At 38.6% G+C, this 25,743-nt stretch overlaps 1 protein-coding gene across 5 annotated transcripts in view; it reads right to left on the bottom strand.

The window, feature by feature from the left end:
* Positions 1-3,682: 3,682 nt before the first annotated feature.
* The window catches only part of cacnb2b (calcium channel, voltage-dependent, beta 2b), a 48,997-nt gene continuing 26,936 nt past the window's right edge, over positions 3,683-25,743 (bottom strand). For 3 of the 5 annotated variants that reach the window (XM_074651679.1, XM_074651680.1, XM_074651683.1), the window contains 12 exons: positions 23,306-23,371; positions 18,152-18,274; positions 17,927-18,066; positions 15,352-15,407; positions 15,226-15,251; positions 14,524-14,604; positions 14,281-14,339; positions 14,065-14,174; positions 10,058-10,209; positions 9,815-9,910; positions 7,607-7,780; positions 3,684-5,342 (listed from right to left, as the gene is read on the bottom strand). In XM_074651679.1, the coding sequence (XP_074507780.1) occupies positions 4,572-5,342; positions 7,607-7,780; positions 9,815-9,910; positions 10,058-10,209; positions 14,065-14,174; positions 14,281-14,339; positions 14,524-14,604; positions 15,226-15,251; positions 15,352-15,407; positions 17,927-18,066; positions 18,152-18,274; positions 23,306-23,371 (1,854 nt within the window). In that variant the 3' untranslated portion in view covers positions 3,684-4,571. Of the gene's footprint in view, positions 5,343-7,293; positions 7,317-7,606; positions 7,781-9,814; positions 9,911-10,057; positions 10,210-14,064; positions 14,175-14,280; positions 14,340-14,523; positions 14,605-15,225; positions 15,252-15,351; positions 15,408-17,926; positions 18,067-18,151; positions 18,275-23,305; positions 23,372-25,743 lie in introns of all 5 variants that reach the window. The other 2 variants (XM_074651684.1, XM_074651681.1) reach the window with 2 other exon arrangements.

Raw genomic sequence — 25,743 nt, 5'->3', positions numbered from 1 at the left:
TTTAACACATGGGGGCAGATTCTGATGTGACGCTGAAACACACATGTTGGTTGTTCCCTACAGTTTTTTGACCGTCTGATAAAACAAAACATCCCCTTGCGTAACTTTGTAGAAACAAAAATCATAAAATGCATTCATTGTACGGAAGCTGAGAACTGCCACTGTTCCAATTATCTTATTTTATCCCGTTATCTCGAGATCACAAGTTAATTATTTCATTATGTCGGGAGATGTTTTCTCGTGATAACCTGTTTGTGCTACTAATGATTATTTTCATTATCGATTAATCTGCCAATTACTTTCTTGATTAATGATTTAACCATTTAGTGTAAAAAATAATGAAAAAAATTACCCATCACAATTTCTCAGAGGCTAAGGTTACATCTTCAAATGCTTGTTTTCAAATCATTCATTTAAGAGGCTGAAACCAGATACTGTACTACTAGATTCAACTGATCAATAAATCAACTAATTGTTTCAACTCTATACAGGATAATTATTTTGCTCTCTTGAGAAATAAATAGTTTTTTGGAGATATCTCGGGAAAAGGACCTTCCTCAAGATGCACCCAGTTCCCAGTTTAGGTACACATGTTGTTTTTGTCATGAATACTTTCACACAGAATCTGAATGTTATGAAGTGAAAAACTGCCGTCATTTTTTCAGAAACAAGGTCGATTCTTTTTTTTATTTCGGTTGAGTTGTGCCTATATTTATGAAACAACAACATGGAGGCTCCATAGTCCAAACCAGGACGGCAAACTTTATTACTCCTTTCAACCTTGACAAGAGCAGCGCAGACCAGATCTACCCCTTCTGTTCTTGCCTTTCACAATAAAAGCCCTAGACATATTATATTCGCAGGCAAGTATTTCGCATTTTCACGTTGTTTATTCATCACTCACCCGGTGGGTGTGCATAAGGCCTTAATACAACAATCCCGCAAAAAATCCTACCGTTATGAAGGTTATAATGTTCAGTTTTTATTGAAAGTGTTTTAGAGACGTGCTGATTCATCTGTATGGTCATTCTGGAGGATGTCGTTTTTGATGCTGTTGAACTGAATTTTGTCCATCCCATTTATATCAATGAGGGTCGACTAAATAAGAGAAAAACCTGTCAGCATAATAAATACAATTCAATAGCTTCACAAACTACATCCTCCAAAATGATCATAAAAGTTGAATCAACACGTCTCTTTAAATAGTTTCAATAAACATTATAACCTTCAGGAATGTAGAATTTATAGCAGGACTGTTAGGCTGCTTTAGTTTTAGCTCGTAGTACCCAATAAACTGTGTAATTATTCTGTTATCACAATAAAACAAATCTGAGATAACAAGACAAGTAACTTCAGATAAAGGATAAAATAAAATGATTGCAACCTCGACTGTTCTTGACTTCCGTACATTTTACGTGACCACTGCAATATCAAAAACTGTAGAACACATGCTGCATGAGCACACCGTTGCATTTACCTTGACTAATGTTTGTGCAAAAATACACAAAGATGGAGCCATATGAAGTAGGTGAAAATAAGACAATAAGACAAAAACCAAGTGATAATGTTCATTTTGGTAAAGAACAAGAAAGAAGGTCAAAGTGTGTGTGAGTGGCAGGGGGTAAAAATAAAAAATGTCACAATATGAGGAGAAATACTGGGCCTCATGCAGCAACATTCTCTAAAATGTATCTTATATTTTGTCTTAATTTTCTGGTAAGAGAAAAAATAAGATAAGTCAACTCCAGATGCACCAAACTTACTTAACCATCCAAATCTGCTCTTACCCAGGTGTGCTGAATGATGAATCCCACTTGATCATAAATTGGAGGCGTGTTGCCGATAGTTTATTATTAGCATTGATAACACCTCCTAAACACTATATAAGGGCAGCTGTTGTGCCGTGTGCAAATACTTTGGCACATGCCCAAGAATGGGAGAGATGCCACTAAAACAATGCTGTAAAGCTCGGGCCACACAGCGCGCATCATGCTCGCGTGACGGCAACGTCGCGTGTTGTTTTTTATTTCGGCGTCCATGTTAACAGGTTAGAGTGGACACACTGCCCGCATGAGACGCACGTCACACGCGCGTCAGACGCACGTCAGACGTGCGTCTATTTTATAGAATAGAAGGCTCGCCTATTTTTCACGCTTGCCGCTTACCTCTCGGCTGCGTCTCCCAGCAGCAACAGACAGTGAATGTGATCTATTGACAGTATATGAGCAAGATTACTACAGTTTCCATGTCTAGACATCTGTAGAATATGTCACTGACCATCAATATTTTACACTTCCTATCTAGATTTCAAAATAAAAGTCCTCTAGCGTTTTTAGTGCACAGAATCATTCATTCATTAACACAATGCTTTTATTCTGAAATACTCTAAATAAAGCAGTTGTCTGCTTGCAGGTTTCCATCAAGTTAATATAGTACAGGCTTTTAATTATGTAAACACTGTAGTAGTCATAGCAGAAACCCTACATATGCTATACATATAATAGACTGGGTTAATAGGTTATAAGAACATCAGGTGATAGTTGGCAGTATTTTTCCGATGCGCTCTCTCTCTCTCTCGCTCTCTCTCTCTCTCTCTCTCTCTCTCTCTCTCTCTCTCTCTCAACAAACACCACGTAACTTTATTGTTCTTTCTTTTAGAGGTGTTATTTAATTTTTTTAAAGATATTTAATAATAATTTTCGTTTTCTAAAGGTTAACAAATAACGAAACTGTTTATTTTGCTTTGTTTTATAATAATAAAAAAAAAACACTTTACTTATATTTATCATTCTGAAATACTTCAGGTGTTTTTCTCCATCAAGGCGCAGTTCAGCAACAAGGTGGTGAAAAGCTCCAAGTTGCCTGAGATGTCGGAACATCAGCATTTATAATGTAAATTGCTGTCCCGCCCCAGATGTAAATTAAGTCGTTTTCGATAAAAGCCGCAACCTGGAATGCTGTAGAACAGGAACCCGAAACCCCCTGGAAATGTTGTTTAAAACTGTGCCAGTCAAAGTGAAGAGGGATTGCTGTAGGCTCTCTCTTACTACTAATGTATTTATTTATTTTTTTGTATTAATATATAGCCCACAGAAATCCCTCTTCACTGTCAATGAAGAGGGATTTATATATATATATATATATAGCCCATAGAAATCCCTCCTCATTGTCAGTGAAGAGGGATTTATATATATATAAATCCCTCTTCACTGACAGAAAAGAGGGATTTATATGGGCTATATATTAATATTTATGTATGAATTTATTTGCTTGTTTTTAATAATATTTACAAATTACCACACAGTTCTTACCCTTTTTTGTCTTAAATAAATATAAATCACATTTATTATTAAGTTAAATGGCCATTAAAAGGCAAACTCTATGTAGAAAGAAAGGGCTGTCAGCAACAGCAAAAACACAGCTGACAGGTAGCTCCGGGACGCTCCCGAGACGTGGGTAACTCGCGTCTAGTGTGAACACCCTAGGTGGGCATGACGCGACCACGACGTGACGCTGCCGTCATGCGAGCATGATGCGCGCTGTGTGGCCCCGGCGTAAGAAGAAGAAGTTCAGCAGTAGTGAATCTGAGGTACTGTTCAATAAACTTACACAAAGTAAACGTGATTTTTCAGAGCGTCAGTACTAGGGAAATCAAAAAGCTTCAAAGAGCAGTATGTAAGCCACTCAATATCATCCAAGGGATTTTATAGTCTTAATTGGGATCAATGGAGCAATAGTATTTATTTAGCCCACACATTTAATAATCCAATCATTATAATCACTCTAACATATAATAATCTAAATTTGATAATATGATATTCATGCGTTTTTACCTCAAGTATAAAACGTGTTTCCTTGTGTTGGACAAATAATTTGTGGACTGTGAGAACAATATGTTTTTTCTTATCTTGGTAAGAGTGCTCTCGACTTTTCGTTAAATATTCTCATACCTAAAGGCCCGGACGCACCAAGCCATCGGTTGGCCGTCGGACAGTTTTGGGCCGTCGGTGAGTGTCTGTCGGACTAGAGAAATCCCTATGATTGGCTGTTCAGTTTAAGCGAATCAGTGCACGAGGAGAAAAACGGAAGTGAGGAAAGCAAGCCAACGAGTAAAGAGGACACACGCAGAAGGCTCTTCTCATTTTTCCTCTTCATCTCATCTGATCATTCCAATACACGGATATTTTCACAACTACATGGCCATCTGAAATGAGGCTAAGTGGTGAGTGAGAATGGTGTGAAAATGGTCTGCAAACACTGCTTTGTTTCATGTACGTATCAGAACAACGGCTTGTATATCCCAATTTCCCTTCTTTGATGTCGGCTTGGTTTGTCTGGGCCTTAAGAGAAGAGCAAAAGTAAGAATACATTGGTGCATCCCGGAAATCAATGGGTACGAACAAAATAAGAACAAACTGGGCAAAAACAAAATTAAAAGGACATTTCTTCTTACATCGCTTCCTGCATGGGGCCCATTGTCTACAAAAATGACACATCCTGCCCGTCCATTAGTGCATTATAACTTGAGCAGCATATAACCATGCACCAACCCACAGAAGAGACAACAGTCACTAGTGTATATGGGAATCCCTGTGCCACTGGCGTGCATCTCTTCCTCTACCTCGATCCCTATCTCTGTCTCTATCTCTGTCTCTTTCCCTGTCCTTGTGTCTTTCTCTATCTCTATCCCTATCTCTGTCCCTGTCTCTGTCCTTGTCCCTGTCCCTGTCTCTGTCCCTGTCTCTGTCCCTGTCTCTGCCATGGTAGTTGTGATGATTGTGTGCAGGATAGTGATCCGTGTGGTGTGTCCGTGGTGGAATATGCTGGTGATGCCTGTGCTGGCGGTTGCGTTCATTGTGCTCCTGCTCATAGTCTTCCCCGACATGTGGCTGGCTGTTCCCACGGTGATGTTGTTGTTGGTGGTGGTGATGATGGTGGTTGCTGTTATGATGGTGGTGGTTATGGCCTCGGTGGTTATAGCGCGCCTCCTCCTCATCCTCCTCCACCACATCCTCCACCTCCTCCTCCCTCTCCTCAGGCAGGTGCCTGCGGGGAAGCCTGTGGCTATAATCCCTGCTTGACCGTACCTCCATGCCACCGGATGATTGGTTGTGCTGGGCGTGGCTGTGATGCTCCGTCCGGCGGTGGTGGTGGTGGTGATGGTGGTGGTGGCTGTGCTGGGGTCTCTTTGGTTCAGTCCTCAGGAGCCGCTCTTCCTCCTCCTTATGGCCCTCCTCGGCCCTCTGCTCCTGCGCTGGGGCTGAAGGTTGCTCCTGGTCTAGATGGTTCTCCCGGGAACCCTTTCTCTTGGGGGCAGCTGACTTCTTGTTTTTCTGCCCATCCTGGGACAAGAAAATGCAACATAAAATCACATAAATGCACATGAAGGACACGCATATGTAGAAAGCTTGCTCTAACACAAAAACATACTGTGCTCAATTTATGGCTGTGCTCCAAATCGTACTGCATACTAACGTACTGCATACTAACGTACTGCACACTACGTACTCAAATCTGTTAGTCAAAACCTTTTTGTTGCAGCAACAAATTGGTCAAAATGTAAACAGGAATTAAAATTATAGTATATAATGTATACAGTATATAAACATAAAATTTAATTGAATAGATCGGACCCATTGTCATCGATACCCGATCCAGCTATTTGAGTCTGTATCGGCCCGATATCCGATCCGGTATTGGTGCATCCCTACCTATGATTCAGGTGATTATATTCCATCCTCTGTTCCTTTAACGTCAGTGGCCATCATTCGTAATTATTTTATCCAACTGGTTAATAATTTGAACTGTCTGCCTCACAGTCCGCCATTGGACAGTCTGAGGGCCTCAATGCATGTTGGGGTGGATGAGTTTGTCCAGTAAACTCACATTGCGTACTAAAAAATTCTTGCTAAACTAATAAACATCCCAGAATTTCTCGTGTGCACAAAATCCATATGATATGCAGTTGGAACGCACTACATACTCAATTTGACATCATACTTAGTATGAATAGTATGATAGTATGTGATTTCGAACACAGCCAATATGTCTTCACCTACACACTTCTATTTGCTAGTCCATATACACAAATTCAAACATGCACACAGCTGCTGGTAGGGAGGCAGCTGGCTCTCAAGTGCCTAAACTGGCAATCACACCAGAGGCAATTTTAATATTTTTGGATGATAATACTCAGTTTTATCACGGGACCTTGGGACACTCTGTGCAGCTTTGTGCAATTACTCACATGGAAACAGACACACTCGCTGCCTCCGGCTTCTCTGCATCTGCTCTACAGCTGCTGCTGCTGATACTACTGTTGAGTCACTATTAAATTAATTATCAAAATTAATGATAACTAAAAGTTAGTTACCCGGAAGTTAACCTCAAGTTGTGTAGTAAGATCATTTACTTATACTGATGATCATTTTAAAGCTGTAGCACTGTAGCACGAACTAGTCACTAACTAATGATCAGTTGTTCCTATTCAATACAATTTTTAGTAATTGACTATAATTTCAAGGTTTCCAAGAAAAATCATTGTGAGATGTGCGTACAAGCCGGAGGCAGAAAACAAACGTATGGCTGAGAGCTTATGTAGAGATAAATGTGAGTTATTTTTATGCCGTAAACTAGAAATTACAAACTAATTGACTCATTACCTTATTTCTAAATACAAAAAATAAATCCATATATATGCTACCATGACATTGCAGCAATGGATTTTATGCCTCTTGGATTGTTTGTAAACAGAAAAATCATTTATATTCATGTTTTTTAGATAATATATACTAGTAATGTTACGTGCTGTGCCGAGGCTTGGGAGCGTGACGAGTGATCCAGGGAGTTTTCTGTGAAGCCCGTATCAAGGCTTGTATCGTTTTAGACCGATGACGTCATTGAAGACACCCAAAGCCGAAATACAGTTGAGAACTAAAAATGAAAATGAAAAATGTCTCCCATCTATCATTTCCCTATAGTTACACAAGCACATTCACTGCCCTCTGCCCGTTTAAACCACTGCCACATATCTGGAATATATCTGCCTGTTTTACACTATTTAACCAATAGGTGGTTTCATGTGCACATGAAGCCCAAATTAAGTCTCGTGAAATGAACCCATTTGAAAAACAATTTGCTGGAGACCTTCAGTGCTTCATGAAGCTTCATCTCGCCATCACTAATATATACACATCATTTCTAGCTAACTTCTAAAGAAGACGCTACTGTAACTCATCTCTATCACTGCGGTGAAAACTCAGCTACAGCAGAATTTGAAGGTATCTCACTCACCAGAGGCTATCTCATTTCTTCAACTTTCCCGTGGAGTAGGATGAGGAGAAATGAGATGAAAATGTTAGACGAATAAATGGAAACAATTACAGATGCAGCGCACTGTGGAGTTCCTCTGTCTAGACAAATGAACATTCCTGCTGAGCTCATAATGTAGTTTTTGCCACATTCAGAAGACTGTCTGTACAGATGAGATGAGTGGGATGAGATGAGATGTATGAAATCTTTGCAAATGATATTGCATTAATGCAATAAAGTCACATCATATAACTTTATTGTTTATTTCCCATAAATGTGTCTGGGTTTCATGTACCGGTATTGCTGAAGGATTGGTGGGCAGTGTATTCCCGGCCAGCTGGGCCACCAGTGCGTTGGCAGGCTCCATCTCTGGTGGATGAGTGGCTCTCCAGTAAGACTCCAGATAATCAGCAAGGTGCTCACAGGCGTCAGTTAGCTGGTTCTCATCTAAGATGACGTCAAACCATTCCTGCAGGAAAATGAGAATAAGGACAAGAAGAAGTAAAAGACCAACAGAAGGAAACAAACATCGGACTATACCCTGTCACTGAGACAGTAGTTTAAAGTATAATCTGTGACGCCATTTATAATGTGGCAGAAGTGATTACTCTTGTGGTAATCAGCAGTCTGTGATTGGGTCTGCAGAAAAAGAGATGTAAGGAAATAGGGTCATCTAAAGAAGGGACAACCATGTGAACAGTGACTCAAGCATTCAATGAAGACTTTGAATTTGACATCAGGAAAAATATGCTGAATTTGACTATGTAGTCTGACAATGTATTCTCATGCAACGGTTCGTATGATACATTACGAAAAGTTATTCCTCCTTTTTCGTTTGTTTTCCTGCAAATGTCCGCTCATTACATGCATACAGTCTTTTCAAAATAAACTTCCATCTTCACAGGAAACAACTTGGTTATGTTTAGGCAACAAAACTACTTAGTCAGGTTTAAGAAAAATAAATTTAGTTAGGATTAGGCAACAAAACTACTAAATTAGGATTAGGTAACAAAACTACTTAGTTAGGTTTAGGATAAGATTGGGGTTTGGCTTAAAATAACTCCGGAAGTGGTGTAATTTCAGTTACGTGACAAATAAATCAATGTTGACTTCTGTTTCACATGGGACACGGGCGCCGGCTTTCTGAGCAAAAGTCCGGTATATTTAGACCCACCCATCCTCCCCTCCCTCCCTTTTTACATTTCCTGGTTCACGATTATGTGAATTACACATGAATGTATTCGTGGGATATACACAAATTACAGTGCATTAGTGTCTGTAGGTATAGCTACGAATGGTGTATGAGACCAGCCTGAGCCTGACAACAATACTTCTGATGTATAGTATGCGTAAAAGCAGGGCCTTAGCCAGGATTTTAAATATACTAAGGTCATGCGTGGGTCACCAGGGTTATTATTGTAAACTAAAACTGAAACTAAAACCAAAATAAGCAGTGAAAAATATTTTTAGTTAACTGAAATTAAATAAAAACTATATCCTTTAAGAAAAACTAAACTAAAACGATATTGCCTGGTGTAATGTTAATTAATTTCAGTTTTAGTTTTTTAACTATAATATATCAGTGCTGAAAATTAGAATTCCTGTCAACTCTCGTGACGTTGAACCACAGAAATTGAACGGACTTGACCCTCCAGGAGACGGCACTATATGCCGCAATTGCTTCACATCGTTCACTAACGCAGTGCAAAGATTAAACATTAAACATTATGCCCATTCCTACACAGCTCTCCAACCATGTATTTTGTATGTATATGTGGCTACTTCTGAGACATTATACCTGTCCCTAATAAAAACAAACTAAAACTAATGTAAAACTCAAATGAAATACTGTATATTAAAACTAAAACTAAATCTGTCTGGAAAACTGAAACTAAATTAAAACCAGCAAACACACTCTGAAAACTAACAAACTACACTAAAATCTAATTGAAAAGTCAAAACTATTTTAACCTTGATGGGCACAATAAACAAATCTCTAAAATGTTTCAATTTGATTTTTCATATTTTATTTATGCTGTTTAATTATTTTATTTTTTTCCTGAGAGCTTTATTTCCCAACATGAAGGTCTAAATGTTGCTTCAACACTTGTTGGCCTAATGATAGTAAAAGTCAAACACACAGAGTCTAACAATACTGGATTCAGCCAATTCCCAGAAAAAAATACTGAAGAGATGACTTCACTGTAGTCAATGGTAACCACGGCCCTGCATAAAAGTCAAGGGGCCACCAATGTATTTCCCGTTTGCACCAAACTCAGTACTGTTTTTCTCCCGTTATTATTACCAGTGTAACAACTCCAACTACAGAGACAAAGCCAAATGTATAAATCAGTCCTACAAGTGAAATATCTAAAATTATAACATGATGTGATAAGAATCCATATTTTCATTCATCTATTAAAAACAAACTATTGTAATAAGTATACTGAACAGTAACTACCACAGCACCAATGTCACGCACTGGCCACTAGATGGTACTCACCGGCGGGCACTGGGCGAGCTTGTCTGCTGCCACCAGCTGAACGTTGAGATGCTTCGTCTGTGACTTCCCTCTAGTTTTGATCAGCCTCGTCAACACCTACAGTGAAGAGGAGAGAGAAGCAGAGGAACAGATACAAAAAGTTACGGTGGCTGTTGTTATTTTACAGGATCGTGTTTAGTATATATTGAGAGAACTGAGGAAGAGTCAGTCCAAAAGAAGGGTCAGGTCTCTGGTGAAGCTCACCTTTGGTGAGGAGATCTTGACATAGACAAGGATCGGTGCCAGGGAGGTCTTGGACACCTGGAGCGGGTGGTTGATTGTGTCTGCATCGAGAACCACCAGCTGCAGGCTGCGGGCGAGCTCAAAGATGCGCTCCACCTCACCCTGGATCTGGGCTGTAAAGGCAGAGATGACAAGCACGACTTTGACACCTGAGATCCAGGAAACTCATCAATTGCACATATTTAATTTCCTTGTGAATATGTAACTCATGAATTTACAGTATATATTTTCCTCACTGACCCATAACTTTGAATTTTAATTTTTTAAGATTTTTTTTGTTTTTTTAAGATTTTATTTAATCAAGGTGCAGAATTGAAGATACAATCTGAAATTTGACCAAACCAGAGGTAATGTCAATCAAGTTATATGTTGGGATTAAAAGTTTATTGTTGAAACATCAGCTGACAAAACAAAATCTCACCACAAGGTCCATTTACTGTAGTAGCTGTTGTGGAGTGAATCACACAATCTACCTAAGCAGAGGAAGCCAACACAGATGAGGAGAGACACCCCAGGTGGATATGGTAAACATTTTAACCATGAAACTTCCCCAGTTCATCACTTACATTAAGACAATATTTTTTTGTATTACAAGATTTCCAAAAATGTATGTTTAAATATGCAAATGCAGCATTATCTTATTAAATATGCGCTAATTTGCATACATTTCCAGAACAGAAATCTGAACATTGGATAAAGCCAGGTTTGTTGACATATTAGAGTCAAAGGATTTTACAGAGGGAATCTCTTTTTATCACTCCATAAATCAGCCATACTCAGACATAAAAAAAGAAAATCACCATGTTTTTAGGAATAAAATGTTCCATAAATCAGGCTATGGATGATATATGAACAAACCCGTCTGTAAAAACCTTCAGAATATAGATAGGAATAAAATGGAGAGTTTGGTGAATGTTAGAGCTACTGAAGTGGAGATTTCTGGCTCAAAGTGTGAAAGAAAACTAATTTTGAGAAAACAGCCTTTAAATATATGTATTGTAAAATTGCAGACATTTTGAAGACACTACAGGTGAATAAGGTACAACATTGTAACTAATAGATATCACCATGAAACTTGATTATTTACATTAAGGCAATTCTTTTTTGTATTACACGTTTTCCGAAATGTTATGCTTAAATATGCAAATGAGGCATTATCTAACGCTAACTTTTGGTGAATTTAGGAGAAATCTACAGACACAAGCCAACAAAGTAGTAAAATAAACACCTAAATGTGTATTTTGGTTGTTTTCTTTCCACTAGTCTGAAAGAAGACAGGTTATGGAAGCAAAATAGCCCAGAATCTCAAAATTGACCAGTGCATGAAAAATGTATAATATATATATATAATATGTTATATATATATAAAATATAATAATAGAAATTTGATCTACAATCTACAATTCCATGATAACTGGGTAACTCCGTCTACTGAGGAAGATCATGTGATATAATAATTATAAAATCTGATTTTGATAATCGCAGGCTCTACTGTAGATAGAAAACCAGTAAATGGACCTTGTGGAGAGCTTGTTCTGTCAACAAAGCTGTATGCTTATATGGTTTTGTAACTATTCTGAATCTCAATTCAACACAAAAACAAACAAACAAACAACAAAACATTCTAATTTCTAATGTAGAAAACAAGACAAGTAAAAAAATACAGACTTAAAAACTATAAATGTGACCTCTGACTAAACATTGCCTACTCAATGAGACTACATTAATACAGTAAGTGATGTATTTGTATTTTCCTGGATCCATTAAGAGAACCAGGATATGTTACACTACTGGGAGGAGTAATTTAAAGGACTGGCCACTAGAGGGAGAGCAGGAAAGCAAGGCATGGAGAAGGCAGTGTCTGCTTTCAGTCCTTTAAGAAGTTCAAGTACTCACAGATACTCTAACATAAAAGTGAATTACATCTTACACATCTGTTGGGCCACTAAAATAAATGAATAGCAGATAAAACACATGCTTGTGTATATTTCCACAGTGAACAACAGTGTGAGAACATGTGTCTGATGGTGCTGATGAGGTAATGAAAGGAAGGTGGAGCATTCAGACAGACAGATAGACATGGACTACCAGTGCTTTCAGTCATACATACCGGCAGCATCTGGGATGAGAGAGCAATGAGAAAGACAAGAGTAGAGAAAACCAAGTAAATCTCATCCCCCTTCTGTATGATAGATACCCATCCCTTCTTTTTTGCAACCAACGTAAAGCCTACTGCACAGTGTCACTGGGGCAAAGAGACAGCAAATCCCCAGTAAATATCCAGTTAACAATCTTTACTGACACAATCCAATGACACAGTCCAGATGTCAACCTGTTTTCTATCGTATGCTTAAAGCTGCAGTGGGTAGAATTGGAGCAAATATGATTAGAAAAAAGTATTTTTTTATAAAACGGTCACTATATCCTGACAGTAGTGCATGAGACAGGTAATCTGAAAAAAATAATGTGCCTCTGTGTCCTCCGGTGCTCCTAATGGCATCTGCAAGATTTCACAGACCGGAGGAAAACAACCAATCAGAGCCGAGCTGGAGTCTGCCGTCTCTGAGCAGCTGTCAATCACTTGCAAACTCAGAACGCTCAAACTAGGCAGCGCTGATCAAATATGAATCAATATTCTGTTACTGTAATGCCTATTTCTCGCTTCAAATGTTTTCAGAAACATCTTGTAGTGTACTGTTTAGTTGTAAAATGAGAAAGTTTGTGTCCCGGCAGTCATGTTGAGATCAGTTGAGGAAATACCAAGCACGGACCACCAGCCGGAGCAAACTTTCTCATTTCACAGCTAAACAGTACACTACAAGATGTTTCTGAAAACATTTGAGGAGAGAAATAGACAGTACAGTAACAGAATATTGATTCATATTTGATCAGTGCTGCCTAGTTTGACCGTTTGATTGGAATTTGTGAGTGATTGACAGCTGCCTCCGTTGAATGAACAGCCAATAGGAACGCTCTCTCTTTCTGAAATGACCTGTGATTGGCCAAAGTCTCCTGTCATGGGCTAGATTTTCTAAAGTCTGAAAACAGAGCCATGAGGAGGTGCAGAAGTCTAGTTATCTCTCAGGGCACTTGAATTACAATATGCTGAAAGGTTGTTATGGAGTTTTTACCCAATGATGCCAAAAACATTTTAGAATGGAATATTTTGGAATATTTAGAGTTCGATAAAAAAAAAAAGGTCGATGCCACTAGGACTGCAACCAATGATTATTTTCATTGTCGATTAATCTGTTGATTATTTTCTTGATTAATCGATTAGTTGTTAGCTTAGCATAAAGACTGGGAACGGGGGGGAACACTTAGCCTGGATTAAACAAATGTATAACCTTTTTATTAGTGAGCTTTAGAGGTGCTGATATGCTGATTTCTTTTTTTCCCCTTTTTACAGAGCCAGGCTAATATTGTTTCCTGTTCCTGTTTCCAGTCTTTGTGCTAAGCTAAGCTAACCAGCTGCAGCTTCATATTCTGTATGCAAACATGAGTGGTATTGGTCTGCTCATCTAACTCTCAACAGGAAAGCAAATATGTACCAACATTATTCCTTTTATCATCTTCATTGTGGTGCATACAGTGAGCGTATATACAAAAACATTTTGTGAACACAAACTGCACAATGTCTCACTGTGGTAAAGAAAAACGTGAAAGTCTGACATATTAATTTCAGACTTGGGTGAGACAGTATCAGTTGCTTGTTTTAACCTAATTAGGGTTGCAAGTGGGTAAAGTTCTCCACCAGGGACGATACAAACGGGTGCCAGAAAGTTAAGACAATTACAAGAAGTTATTTTAGCGAAAGTCAATTCAGTGTACTTTTCTGTTACTGATGCTATCTGAATTGCCCTGATGAGGTAAACCCCAACCGTCTCGCTCGCCAAACAGATAAAAGTGGTGCCAAAGATAATTTTCCACGACTACTGGCTCCAGGTTGGGATGATAAAGCCGCGTACCTAAATTGGAGCGGGTGTTCGACCGGTCCATTAAGGCCTTCTTGCCGGGGTTGTTGAGGATGGAGCGTTTAGCCAGAGAGATGTCTGCTGTGACCCGTGTAATAGTAATTCTGGAGAGGAGACAGAGAAACCGAGGATCGTTACACAGTTGTGATTTTCATTGTGTTTAATTTCCACATGAAAGGTGTGACACTGAAGAATTCAATCAGAACTTACCTGCCTTCAAATCGATGTTTTAAAAAGTCAAATAGTGCTTTTTGCATCATATCTGTAACCTGGAATTACACAGGAAACATGGATTTTAAATTGAATTCCCCTCTATTCAAGCTCAACACAAAATACCAATATTTATTTGCAAATATTAATTAACTCTAGAATAGGTGTCTCAGCTTTACAGCATCTTAGGCACTTCACAAGTCAAAGGCAACTTCGATTAAAGAGTGTGTGAGGCAAACTCACCTCTAAGCCCTTCAGTGATGGTCCCATTAGAACCACAGGACGCATTGTAGGCACTACATCATACATAGCCACCTGCTCCCCCTATAGCCACAAAAAAACACAAGTTTTATCAGTAAATGAGATGCTGCGGATGCAACATGTTGCTTGAGGTGCAAACATTGTGTGCACATGGGTGAGTTTTTTCTTGCCCTATTGTTCTACAAAGCTCTTTATAATAGAAAAAAAGTCTATTAAAGAGGACCTATTATACTTTTTTCCCTATTTCTTTAGTGTTATATAGTTTTTTTGTGCATGTAAAAGATCTGCAAAGTTACAAAGCCCAACACTTTTTAAATGAGATGGGGGGTCGGGGGAGTGGCGATTACAACGCCCACTTAGGAGACAGGAAGTGAATACCATTTCAAACTATTGGCGGAGTTTAAAATGCATCATCTTTGTTATAGAGCATCTTTGGTTTGGCCTCAAACAAAGTTAAGTTAAGCTAATGCAAACAAAACTTTTTTGCATTAAAGCATGTCAACAAGTTCTAGTAGAAACCCAAAATACAAGTATGCATCGGAAAATAAGCATAATAGGTCTTCTTTAAAAGTTTTCCATAGACTGATGTGAAAAATACTTCTGTGTTTGCAAGGACGGTCTATATAATGAGAAACAACGGGTTGAAAGAGATGTCAACAGAACAACAAACGCTGGGTCACTTACCGGTTTCTTTTTCACCTGCTGATTGGCTGTTCATGCAGAAGGATAAGAGAGGCATCAAAACTCACCAATCATCAAAAATAGACAACAAAATAATCTTTTTTTTTACACAATTTAAAACACACTGACCTTGTGATGGAGGAGTATATTTCTTTGCGTTCATATCTTGAGCTACTTGAGCTTTGCTGAAATGAGAGAAAAGTCCTGAGTTAGCTCAGATCTTTCTCCCTAAAGACAGCGACAAACAGGGCCCTCTTCTCTAGAGTCATGGTCAAAATAGAGGACTATGTAATCTATCTAATCTATGTAATAAAATAATGTGTGCTCACAGACTGTATATCTACTTATATAAGACACAGCTATATAAAGCTTAGAGGGTAAATCCCTTGAAGTGATTCAGCACACACAGTCGACACCGAAGCCAAATTTCCATGATCCTCTAGATGAGTTTCTTTCAGCCTAACTGGGTCAAGTCAAAATCTTTCAGTCTGTAGTGGATCTTCCTGCCTGCCAGGCTGATTAGAGTAAAAACAACCAACTGACTGGACAAAAGGAAAACATTCCTACTTCTCAAACTAGTTTCATGTCTTTGATAGTTGATTTGATAGCATGCTGAAATGAAAAAAAACAAATGGCAGTCTGAACGCTATGGAGAATTATTGTTTAAAAATAATAGCTGTGGAAACATCACCAGTAACCTACTGTTTATAAGTATATGTAATTGATAGTAAATCACTGGTATGATCTCATTATATTTCACATCCAATGGATTCTTTGTTCATTTGCTTATGTGGGAGGATTTTCTGTCCTTGACCTCCCTTTTAAAGTTCTTCTCTTATATTTTCCTTTTCATGTTTGTATCTTTCAAAACTGGATTACCAGCTGGGTCCCAGTCCCCCCCCAAAAATCGCAGGATCACCGTGTAACGTATCCTCATACAACGATTCGTATGCTATCGAAAAGTTATTTTGTTATTTTTTGTGCATTTTCCAACGAATGACCGGCAACACGAGCGATCAGTGCCCCTGCGGTGTTTAGACAAAAAAAACTACTTGGTAAGGTTGAGGAAAAGATCGTAGTTTGGGTTAAAAAAAAATACAGAAGTGGCGTAACTTAAAGGTGCAATATGTAGCGCTGACGGCTAGTGTTTAAAATGGGTACTGGAGTCCAAATTCAGTTCATTTGCTTGCTTCCATGGCTGCAGAAGGCTGTGTTTGTATGCCAATTTGTTTCATATGTGGCAACGGGATGTTGAAATGGGCAGTGGACGGGATCACCCAGATCCAAAACAAAAACAGACGTTCAGGCGTTTGATTGCTCTATGTTGGAAACATGTTGGTTGCCCCTCTCTTAGACATCAAATTTGTCTCTTGAGAAACTCACGTATGTAGTTAGGAAGAAAGCTTCAGAGTTTTATAACATCTGGGAAATGTTTTGGGAATTTGTTAAAAATGGTGACATTGAAGAGGCACTAGACGTGTGAAGGTAGAGTAAAAATGACTAATCTATTGTGAGGAATGTGTGCTGTACTTTGTTTTATGTTTGTGACCATATTCTTAATTTAATTGATTTACTTGTTTTATTTTTTCAGATATATTTTAGTTTTTTTATTAATTAATGTATTTATTCACTTCATTATACTGTATTTTCTAGCTATTTAATTTCAAATAATTGTTATCATTATTATTTTATACACTGCCATATGATCAGTTTGGGGGAAGGTTCTGTGTTGTATGTACAATCTGTTAAATGCATAAAATTAATAAATATATGTGAAAAAAAGACAACATTTTAAAGGAGAACATACTGGCTGTAGCATTGTAGTATTTCAATTCAGCATGTTTCCTTGATCTCTGATGACATATCACGGTCATTTTATGATTTATTACAGTAAATATATTACATATTGGTCCTTTAAGTAAGGCAGTTACGGGACAAATAAGTCAAAGTTGACTTCTGGTTTCACACAGGACATGAACAGCGGTCTCCTGGGTGAAAGTCCAGTGTTTTTAGACCCACCTGTCCACCCCGTCCTCCTCCCTACGCCGACTTTGTCGCTCTTTATACTGCATCACCTGTCCTGCTCACAATTACGCAAGTTATATACAAATTATAGTGTACATGGGTATAGCTACGAACAATGTATGAGAACAGCTCTCACTGTGTGTCAGTTGGTTTGTGGTATTTGATTAATTACAAATTTTTAATATGTTAAAAAAAATGAAGGTCTAAGGATAGGAGGTGTTGTATAGCCTACTGTACTAATTGTAAAGTCCCTTGAGGCAAGTCTGACTTGACTTGACTTGGACCTCAACTCATCCCTAACTGTGTGCATTTATATTTGAGAGTGGGAGAGAGTTCAGCTCCTGTTTGCCACAGTGCAGCCTCGCGACATGCTTGCTTTGCTTCTGTCTACAAAACAATTCCTGGTGTGACCCTTTCCCACTGATTACACCTCTGTGGTCAAAGCATAGTTGGACTAATCTGTGGGTGTTTTCAAAGAGCATCAGCTGAATGCTTAAAATGTCATATAATCCTCTCTATATCACTTTGTAGTGATGTTTTTGTTTGTATGTGTGCTGGACCAATAAAGATTATCATGAGGATTACAAGATAAGTCAGCACAAAGCAACACAGGCTTGTGTGTTAGTTTGTGACCCTGTTCTATTGAAGCTGGAGGAAAAGAGAAACATGCAGTACATACTTGGCTAAGGCCTTGGCAGCTTTCCTCGCCTGGACTTCTCTTCTGATGAGAATGGTTTCCAGGTTGACTGGACTGGGGACGAAGCCCACCACGCCATCCTCCTTCACCGGCCGGCCGATCCACCACTCATTGTTAAACTTCTGCTCATTAAAGAGAAAAAAAGTGTACATTTAAGGCCTGGCTCACCTTTATTTTTACTCTGATGATGTTAATAACTGTTCAAACCTCTTTGACATGGAGGAAGTCTCTGGCCTCAAAGGTGACGGCCTGGCCCGGTACAGGAACGTTGTCGTCGTCTGCTGGCGTGTAAGAGAAGTTGCAACGTACTGCGAATGCCACAGGCTTGTACTGGGGACACAGGACAGGTGTTCATAACAAAATGTTATTACTAATGGATGTCACAGTCATCTTTAATCCCTACATTTCACCCACATACACATTTTCACATGTATCTCACTCAATTTCAATTGATTACATACATCATAATGAATCCACACACTCAAAATAATCTTTCTCACAACCAGGAACAATTAATGTTGTATTGGAGAACTGGAACTGATGTTGAATGAGGCCATTTCCACACAGAGACAACAATGTCATCTGCCCAAATGTGCTTTTGAAGCATAGGTGGGATTGTTAGCCAGAGAATAAATGGTTTTGTACTTGTGTTCAGTATGTACAAAGCGTTGAATAGTATTTTATCATGATACCGAGATAATTACACATTTAGGATATAATTATGTGTCTGTTTTATCTTCTTTTTTTATTTTTAAACAAATATGCAGGTTAACTGCTTGTAATGTGTAGCATTTGACCTTACAGTACTTATTCAAGGGAGATTAATACAGTAAATAATGCAAAACTGTTAAAGTAGGATATATTTGGAAAGTATAGAAAAAGATGTTGCAGACATACAGACACAAAAAAAACCACATTTTTGCATAGAATTGTGTTCTGCAATGAATGTGTGCCCCAAAATTTTAAATTTGTGTTCTCAGATTATTAATTTGTGCACACGAAATAACAACATTTATTACACAACTTTGTTGAATACTCGATTCTTATTGGTCAAACACGGCATTCTATCCTCTGTTATTTCTTTATAGCAGACCGTTGCTATGGACACAGTTCTGATGTTGGACGTTATGAGATCAAATTATTGATTACTTAAGTAAATAGCCAAGTAATAAGCAGGATAATGTACAGCTAGCGGGTTATTGCTGTGAAATAAAAAAAACTTCCGGGTGATGCAAGATGCTTCGCGTCGGGGTGCAGCATCGCCCTGTCAGGGTTTATTTCACAACAATGACCGGCTTGCTGTACATTATCCCTTACATAGCATAAACAATATCATTAACATGCGTCACAACATTGTTAAACAAGCAAATTCAGGTATTGCTACCTATCTAAACTTCTAAAATCAATATAAAACTGCATTAAATCCCAGCAGCTCATTGTAACATTGGCCTGACAATCTGATCAATTTGCTGCTAAAAGTCAATATCAAGTTACAGAAACAGTAGAAACAGTATGAACGGAAGTTACAGGTTGTTGTGGTTACTCCAGTCAGATATGTAGGAGTGTTAGCGACAGGCTAACTGCTGTGTTTTGGTATTGAAGTGCCTATAAATACTTAGGACTGGGCGATATGGCCAAAATCGTCTATCACAATATGGGTCATCTCATATCTCGATAACGATATATATCACGATATAGCATGTTTTCTGGTAATTCAATAAATAAATAGTATCTATGAAATAACCTATTCTTGTATGCTCCTGTGTGAATTAAATACTTGACAAATCAAAAGTACTGACTATTTTCTCATTTAATTAAGAACTTTAGTGCAAAATGAACATAAACAGCTTCAAGTGACATTATAGAGAAAAATTAAATAAATATGTCCAGCTATACATTATGTTTACATGCATGCACACAAATACAGAGTAATCAGATTAAGACAATAGTTTGATTTAACGGAGTTTGATCAGATTTTCAGAGAAATTTGAGTAAGTTTGTGCCTGTTATTATAAATATAGACGACGTGATTGTGTATCGCAATATCTTGATATGATATGATTTCATCACAATACGATTCCATTGAAAGACGATAAATTATCATACTGAATTATCACTCGGGCCTTCAAATACTGGATTCATTCCTCCATATTAATATCATTAGGTTATCACATTCATTACGTTTGCTTATCTCTTCGAGTTGTAACTAAATTAGACATTGTGTCATCAACACTGATCAGCTTTGGCTGCCATCATGTACAACTATGCAGCCTAATGCAGTGCAAAATGAACATTGTCAGAGCATAACAAATCTATTCTCAATGAGCCTGACATACATGGATAAACTGTGGATTTAGCCTGTTGAACAATATAGCATCAACTTCCCTTAAACGTATGTGAAATATTTTTGCTCTATTTTCCTGAATTACTTCATTCAAATGGATTTTAATTATTTCAATGTTTTTTGCTGGCTCACTGTCACACTGTCATGGCTTAGTGGGACACTCGAACAGGAAGGTGTCACTAATGTTATTAGTGACACCTGCTCTTTTCCCACCTATGACAAATCCAAACGTCTGCTGTGAAGAAGACCGACTGCATCTTCCTCTTTGCTTCTCAGTATCAGCTTCCTCCTGGTTGAATGCCTGTCGGTGGTGTAATCCTATCAGAGTCAAATGTCAGTGGCACGCAGATTAAGCTGCTAATTACTCCACTTTGGGAAGATGAGGCTGTGGGAGAGGTTGTGGGGTCAGCAGGGGACGGGCCCAGCGTGTTTGCCGCCTTTATTACGGAGCACCAGTGGGAGCGCATTAAATCTGTGGGAGAGGATTTAATTCAATATTCAATGTGTATCAGCAGGCGCTGCTTTAACGGCAAAGAGAAGGGAAGAGTCTGCTCATCAGCTGTGATAATTTTATATATTTGTGTAATGACCTTCATGGTGATTCTGTCCACAAAGAGAAACAGTGGATACCCACCTTCTGTAAGTATGTAAACCACACTAAACAGTGATAGACAGTGCAGGGGGGGCATTCTGGCATTCTGGTTTCATTTCAGAGGTTGCAATACTTCTCTAAAATGACTCCACAGATAGTTTCTCAGATAGTATGTGTTTTGTTTTGCACATGACATTACATACGGTGGCTCAGACAGCACAACGTATTTGCTACTTAAAAACACAAGCAAAGACGCCGACCATTTCCTGTAACTTTACGAAATCGACGATCAGACATTCACATGGCCTGAGTTTGAGCTTCTCTCTCTGGATCTCTTTTTTTCATTCATTCGTATTAATGTGTGTGTGAATGGGTGAATGCTGACATGTAGTGTAAAGCTCTTTGGGTGGTCAAAAGACCTTCCGATTGGTGGGCGACCTGCTCTACCTCTGAGCCACAGACGCCCTTACAGTGATGTTGCCTGGTATGGTACTCTCGTGCCTCTACAGAGAACTCTACTGCAACCGGTGCCATTTCTGGAGATGCACAGAAGTCCAGGCTGGATGGCTAAACTGTAAACTGCAACTTTTCAAGAGAACAACCAAGTAAAACGCCATGAATGTCTTCCAGGAGAGACTGAAAGTGTACTCCGTTATCCCCATATTTAAATGGTATTGTGTTTTCTGTATCTGCAGCACGTTTTGTTTCCTTTGATGGTCAAAATCGCAAATGAATTTCAATTCCTTAATTGGATCGTGTTTTAATTCATGCGCAGTCTTTCTTTATTCCTAAATGCTGCCTGCGTGTTGTCAAAGAGGTGAAGATCTTTTCTTTGTCGTCATCAAACCATATACTCCAGGATTTAACACAAGTTACACTACACACCATTGCTTGACTGGAAAACGTCTGCACCTTTAGCAGGCAAATTCTGGATGCACTTGGTGTTAGAGGATAAATAAATTAGATTGAAGTCACAACCCAAGTGGTTTTATTCCAATTCAGGTTGTTTATTTATGTAAATTAATTTGTGTGCTCCAAATATTAATAAGAGCATTTGCTGTTAGTTTCTTTAGGCATACAACTTGCATCATTATTTTAATGGGGAATCCTTTTCACCAACTGAGAGAGCTCAACAAGGCATGCACTGTAGGTGTATGAGGCATTGGCATAATGGATCAGAAACAAAGAAATGTCTGAAGCATCAATCTCTTCTTTTGTTTCTGTCATTTCATACTGTACTGGTTCCCAACCTGCGGGCCAGGATCCCACAAGGGGTAGCAAACATAAATCTGAGGGGTTTCAAGATGATTAATGGGATAGGAAAGAAGAGGAGAAAGTAATTCTTCATTCATGTTAATTATTTATGATATTTCTCGAATCTTAGCATTTTTTTTATGAAATACATTTTCAGTACGAGTTAGTTTGTGTTACTGTGTGACTTTGGTTAGTTCGGATTCACAAAAGTCACAAAATAACACAAACAAACTAACCGATCGAGGCCGCAGTGGACCAGCAACCCCTGTGTTCTACGAGGTCAAATTACAGTTTTTTTCAATGGAGTCTGGTGGCTTTGGTGAGAGCACAGATGGATACAACGGCTTCAGTTCCCCGTCAGAAAGGGCTGTCTGACGGCAAGATAAAGCGGTGAATACATTCTAAATATAGTGTATACTTAAACTGATATTGATTTTTTTAGGTGGGCCTTTCTTTTAGGTGTCTAAAATGTGTTTTGCTGCTGGCCCTGTCGACAGCAGTACATTGCTTTGGTTCCGTACCAGTACTCCTGTCTGTTTCTCCAGACTGGGGACGTACCGACCGTCATCTACTCTAATATATTGACTATGGATAAGTACCTCATACAACCCTACTTCAAAACACCAAAACTATCCCTTTAAGAAGTATTTTATAACCTTGAATTGTATGTGAACAAATGTGTGAGATGATGTGAATAAAAAGTGCTTTCCGTCACCTCAAATGCAAACTGGACTATAACTTATTATCCTTGTGTATCATTATAGTTGTTAAAGTAAAAACATTTATCACATTTTCATTTTCATAAATTGGCCTGTTGAGTTGTTGTTGCATTAGACTTTGGTTTCTTTCAGTGGAAACATATTATATTGCTACAAAGCAGTCGGCGGAAGAAAGTTCAGAAGAAAGAAAGGGGACATTTATTTGAACTAAATTAGCAATAATCAATAATATCCTTCATCATTATCCTTCTCCAGACATCTAGCACATAAAGGGACGACAAGGATGAAGACTACAATAACTAATTTTAATAGCAGAATATTGCTCCGCTAATCCGACGTCCTGATGCCTGTGTTTCCTGTCTGTGATGTAATCGTGTCCTTGAAAAAATTAGTCTGTGGGGGCCGTCGCGGGTGGGTCGTTGTGTTACCATGATGCAACAGTGAGAAAGTACCTTGGCCTTCTCCAGCTGCACCTGGGCGTTTCTCTCCTCGACGACATCCGTGTCCTGACGCTCTCCCTGCAGGAGAGACAGAGAGAGAGTGATTACAATTAGTTTAATCAATTCTCTGCGTCGATTTGATCAGTGTGCATTGCACTGAATTATAGACTTTTTGAATATGTGGAAAATTTATTTTTAATTAAAAAAAAGTAAGAACAGAGCAAGAAACAGAAAGATGGAGTACACAAAGAAGTACAAAATAAATGCTTTGAAAAGGATGCTTTAAAAGTGTCCAGTGATAACACTGAGTTACAGACTAATAACACACACACAATATGTCACAAGGTCAGATTTAAACAACATATCTGATGTAAAAGATCACATCTTACAAAGAAAACAAAGTCTGCCTCTTGGTAAATGGAGTTTCATTTATATAGCGCCTTTCTAGTCTTCCGACCACTCAAAGCGCTTTACACCAGCAGCATTCACCCATTCACACACACATTCACACACTGATAGCAGAGGCTGCCATGCAAGGTGCCAACCTGCCTATCAGGATCTAATCTAAATACTCATTTACACACCGATGGCACAGCCTTCAGGAGCAATTTGGGTTCAGTATCTTGTCCAAAGACACTTCAACATGTGGACTGGAGGAGCCGAGGTTCGACACAATGGCTCTACCACTGAGCCCACCCTTCTTCAAGACAAATGCAAATCAAAATAGCAATATGAAGACTAATCTTTCTTATCTATAAAAACACTAAATCAATGAGACATTTAATGATTCATATTCACAAATCATTAGAAGCCAGACAAGAGAGCATAAAGTCTCTGCAGCAATGATTTAAAAGAGAACTCCAGCAATTTCGTATTGTACTTCCACAAAATTGGAGGACTTGCAAGAGGCAAAAAATATTTGAAATTGATGCAGCAGAGACACTTTCAGTCACCACTATGGTTCACGCTCCTAAAACACTAGAGCCTACACCTCTGATAATGCACTAAAAAGCATCCTATATTTAGTGTGACTCACTGGACGTAGACTGTGGTGTATAAGTCTGCCATTGGTCGCTACATCCTGGGCTTAGTGCAGCCCAAGACGACTGCGATTAGTTTAAAGAAATACAAACAAGCCAGAGTGTTTTTTTCTCCCCTATACCAGAATGATAATGTGTAGAGCCAGAACTTTGTTTTGCGCTGAGGAGTTGGGTCACGTGAGTAAATTTTCTCCGACTTGACAAAGACCAAAACACATAAAAGTGCCCCTTTAAATTCACAAAAAGCGTGATTGTGATTGTGACATGTGAGCAGCTAGCTTCAATGGTGCAGTGATGCACTTCACATATTTGGGCGTCACAGCCTTGTCACTCCCCTCATATTAAAGGTTTTCACCGGTGTATGTTATAAAATGACAAAAAATGGTTAGAACATTTTTTTTTTTTAATTGCCCAGCTGGCTACAGATCAATTATTTCTATACATTAATCTTTGAAGCAGATAAATTATTTTTGAAATTACATTTTATGATTCTACGTTCGGTCTTAGGGCATTATTATTGTTATTATTATATTGTTGCTCTTTTTGAACACGGCTGCTTAAAGATTGATAGAGCATCATGCTGCTGCAGACACTAGTGTCCTCTCTCTATTATACTCTTTTTGGGTCGACCGCATTTTATATTGCATCTAATTATCTTCAGTTCTATAGTTTTTTTTTTATTAATTTATGCACGTATGGAAAGTTTTCCAGAGTTCAGTTTTGGATTGATTCCAGCATTTTGGACCCGTGAAGACCTCTACTGTAACTCTTATGCAAATGAAACTGTAGGATACAAACATTGATCGAATGCTTCACTGTTCAGCTTTTGACCTAATAACATCTCCGAGACATGCCTTCTCATTTACTCCTACTTTCCCCATTGCCTTTAATTGTCAGGAAGTGTCGCAGCAGATCCCTCTTGGGACGCTCAGGTTTATGTGCCATGTGTCCCAGCGATTAGATTGTCCCCTCAAAGACATGATAATTAATGCCCTCTGTGTCATAGCCAGCAGGTGGCACGGCCCTCTGCATCAGTCTGGCACTCAAGATACACACTTGCATCCCAAAGTCACATATCAGCTCTGTGGTTGTAGACAGTCGGCTCAGTCTGGTGCATTTTAACAACACAGTGAGTCCTCTGTGACGTCCAGTGTGTCGAAGTCAATAATAGAGCTCTGCTGTGTATATTAATGACATGAAACTTTGGTAAAAGCCTAAATATTTTACACTATATGTCATTTATTTCATGTTCACTGCTATGTGTACCCTGCTTAACCTGCCTAATGCTTGTTACATTACATTCATTTGGCAGATACTTTGGTCAATAGATTTGTATTGTTATTATTTATACATATGGAGCGGCTGTGGCTCAGAGGTAGGGCGGGTCACCAGCCCATCGGAAGGTTGGCG

This window comes from Sebastes fasciatus, chromosome 11, assembly GCF_043250625.1.
Source record: "Sebastes fasciatus isolate fSebFas1 chromosome 11, fSebFas1.pri, whole genome shotgun sequence".
Taxonomy (NCBI): Eukaryota; Metazoa; Chordata; class Actinopteri; order Perciformes; family Sebastidae; genus Sebastes; species Sebastes fasciatus.
This window is presented reverse-complemented; position numbering and strand designations above follow the sequence as displayed.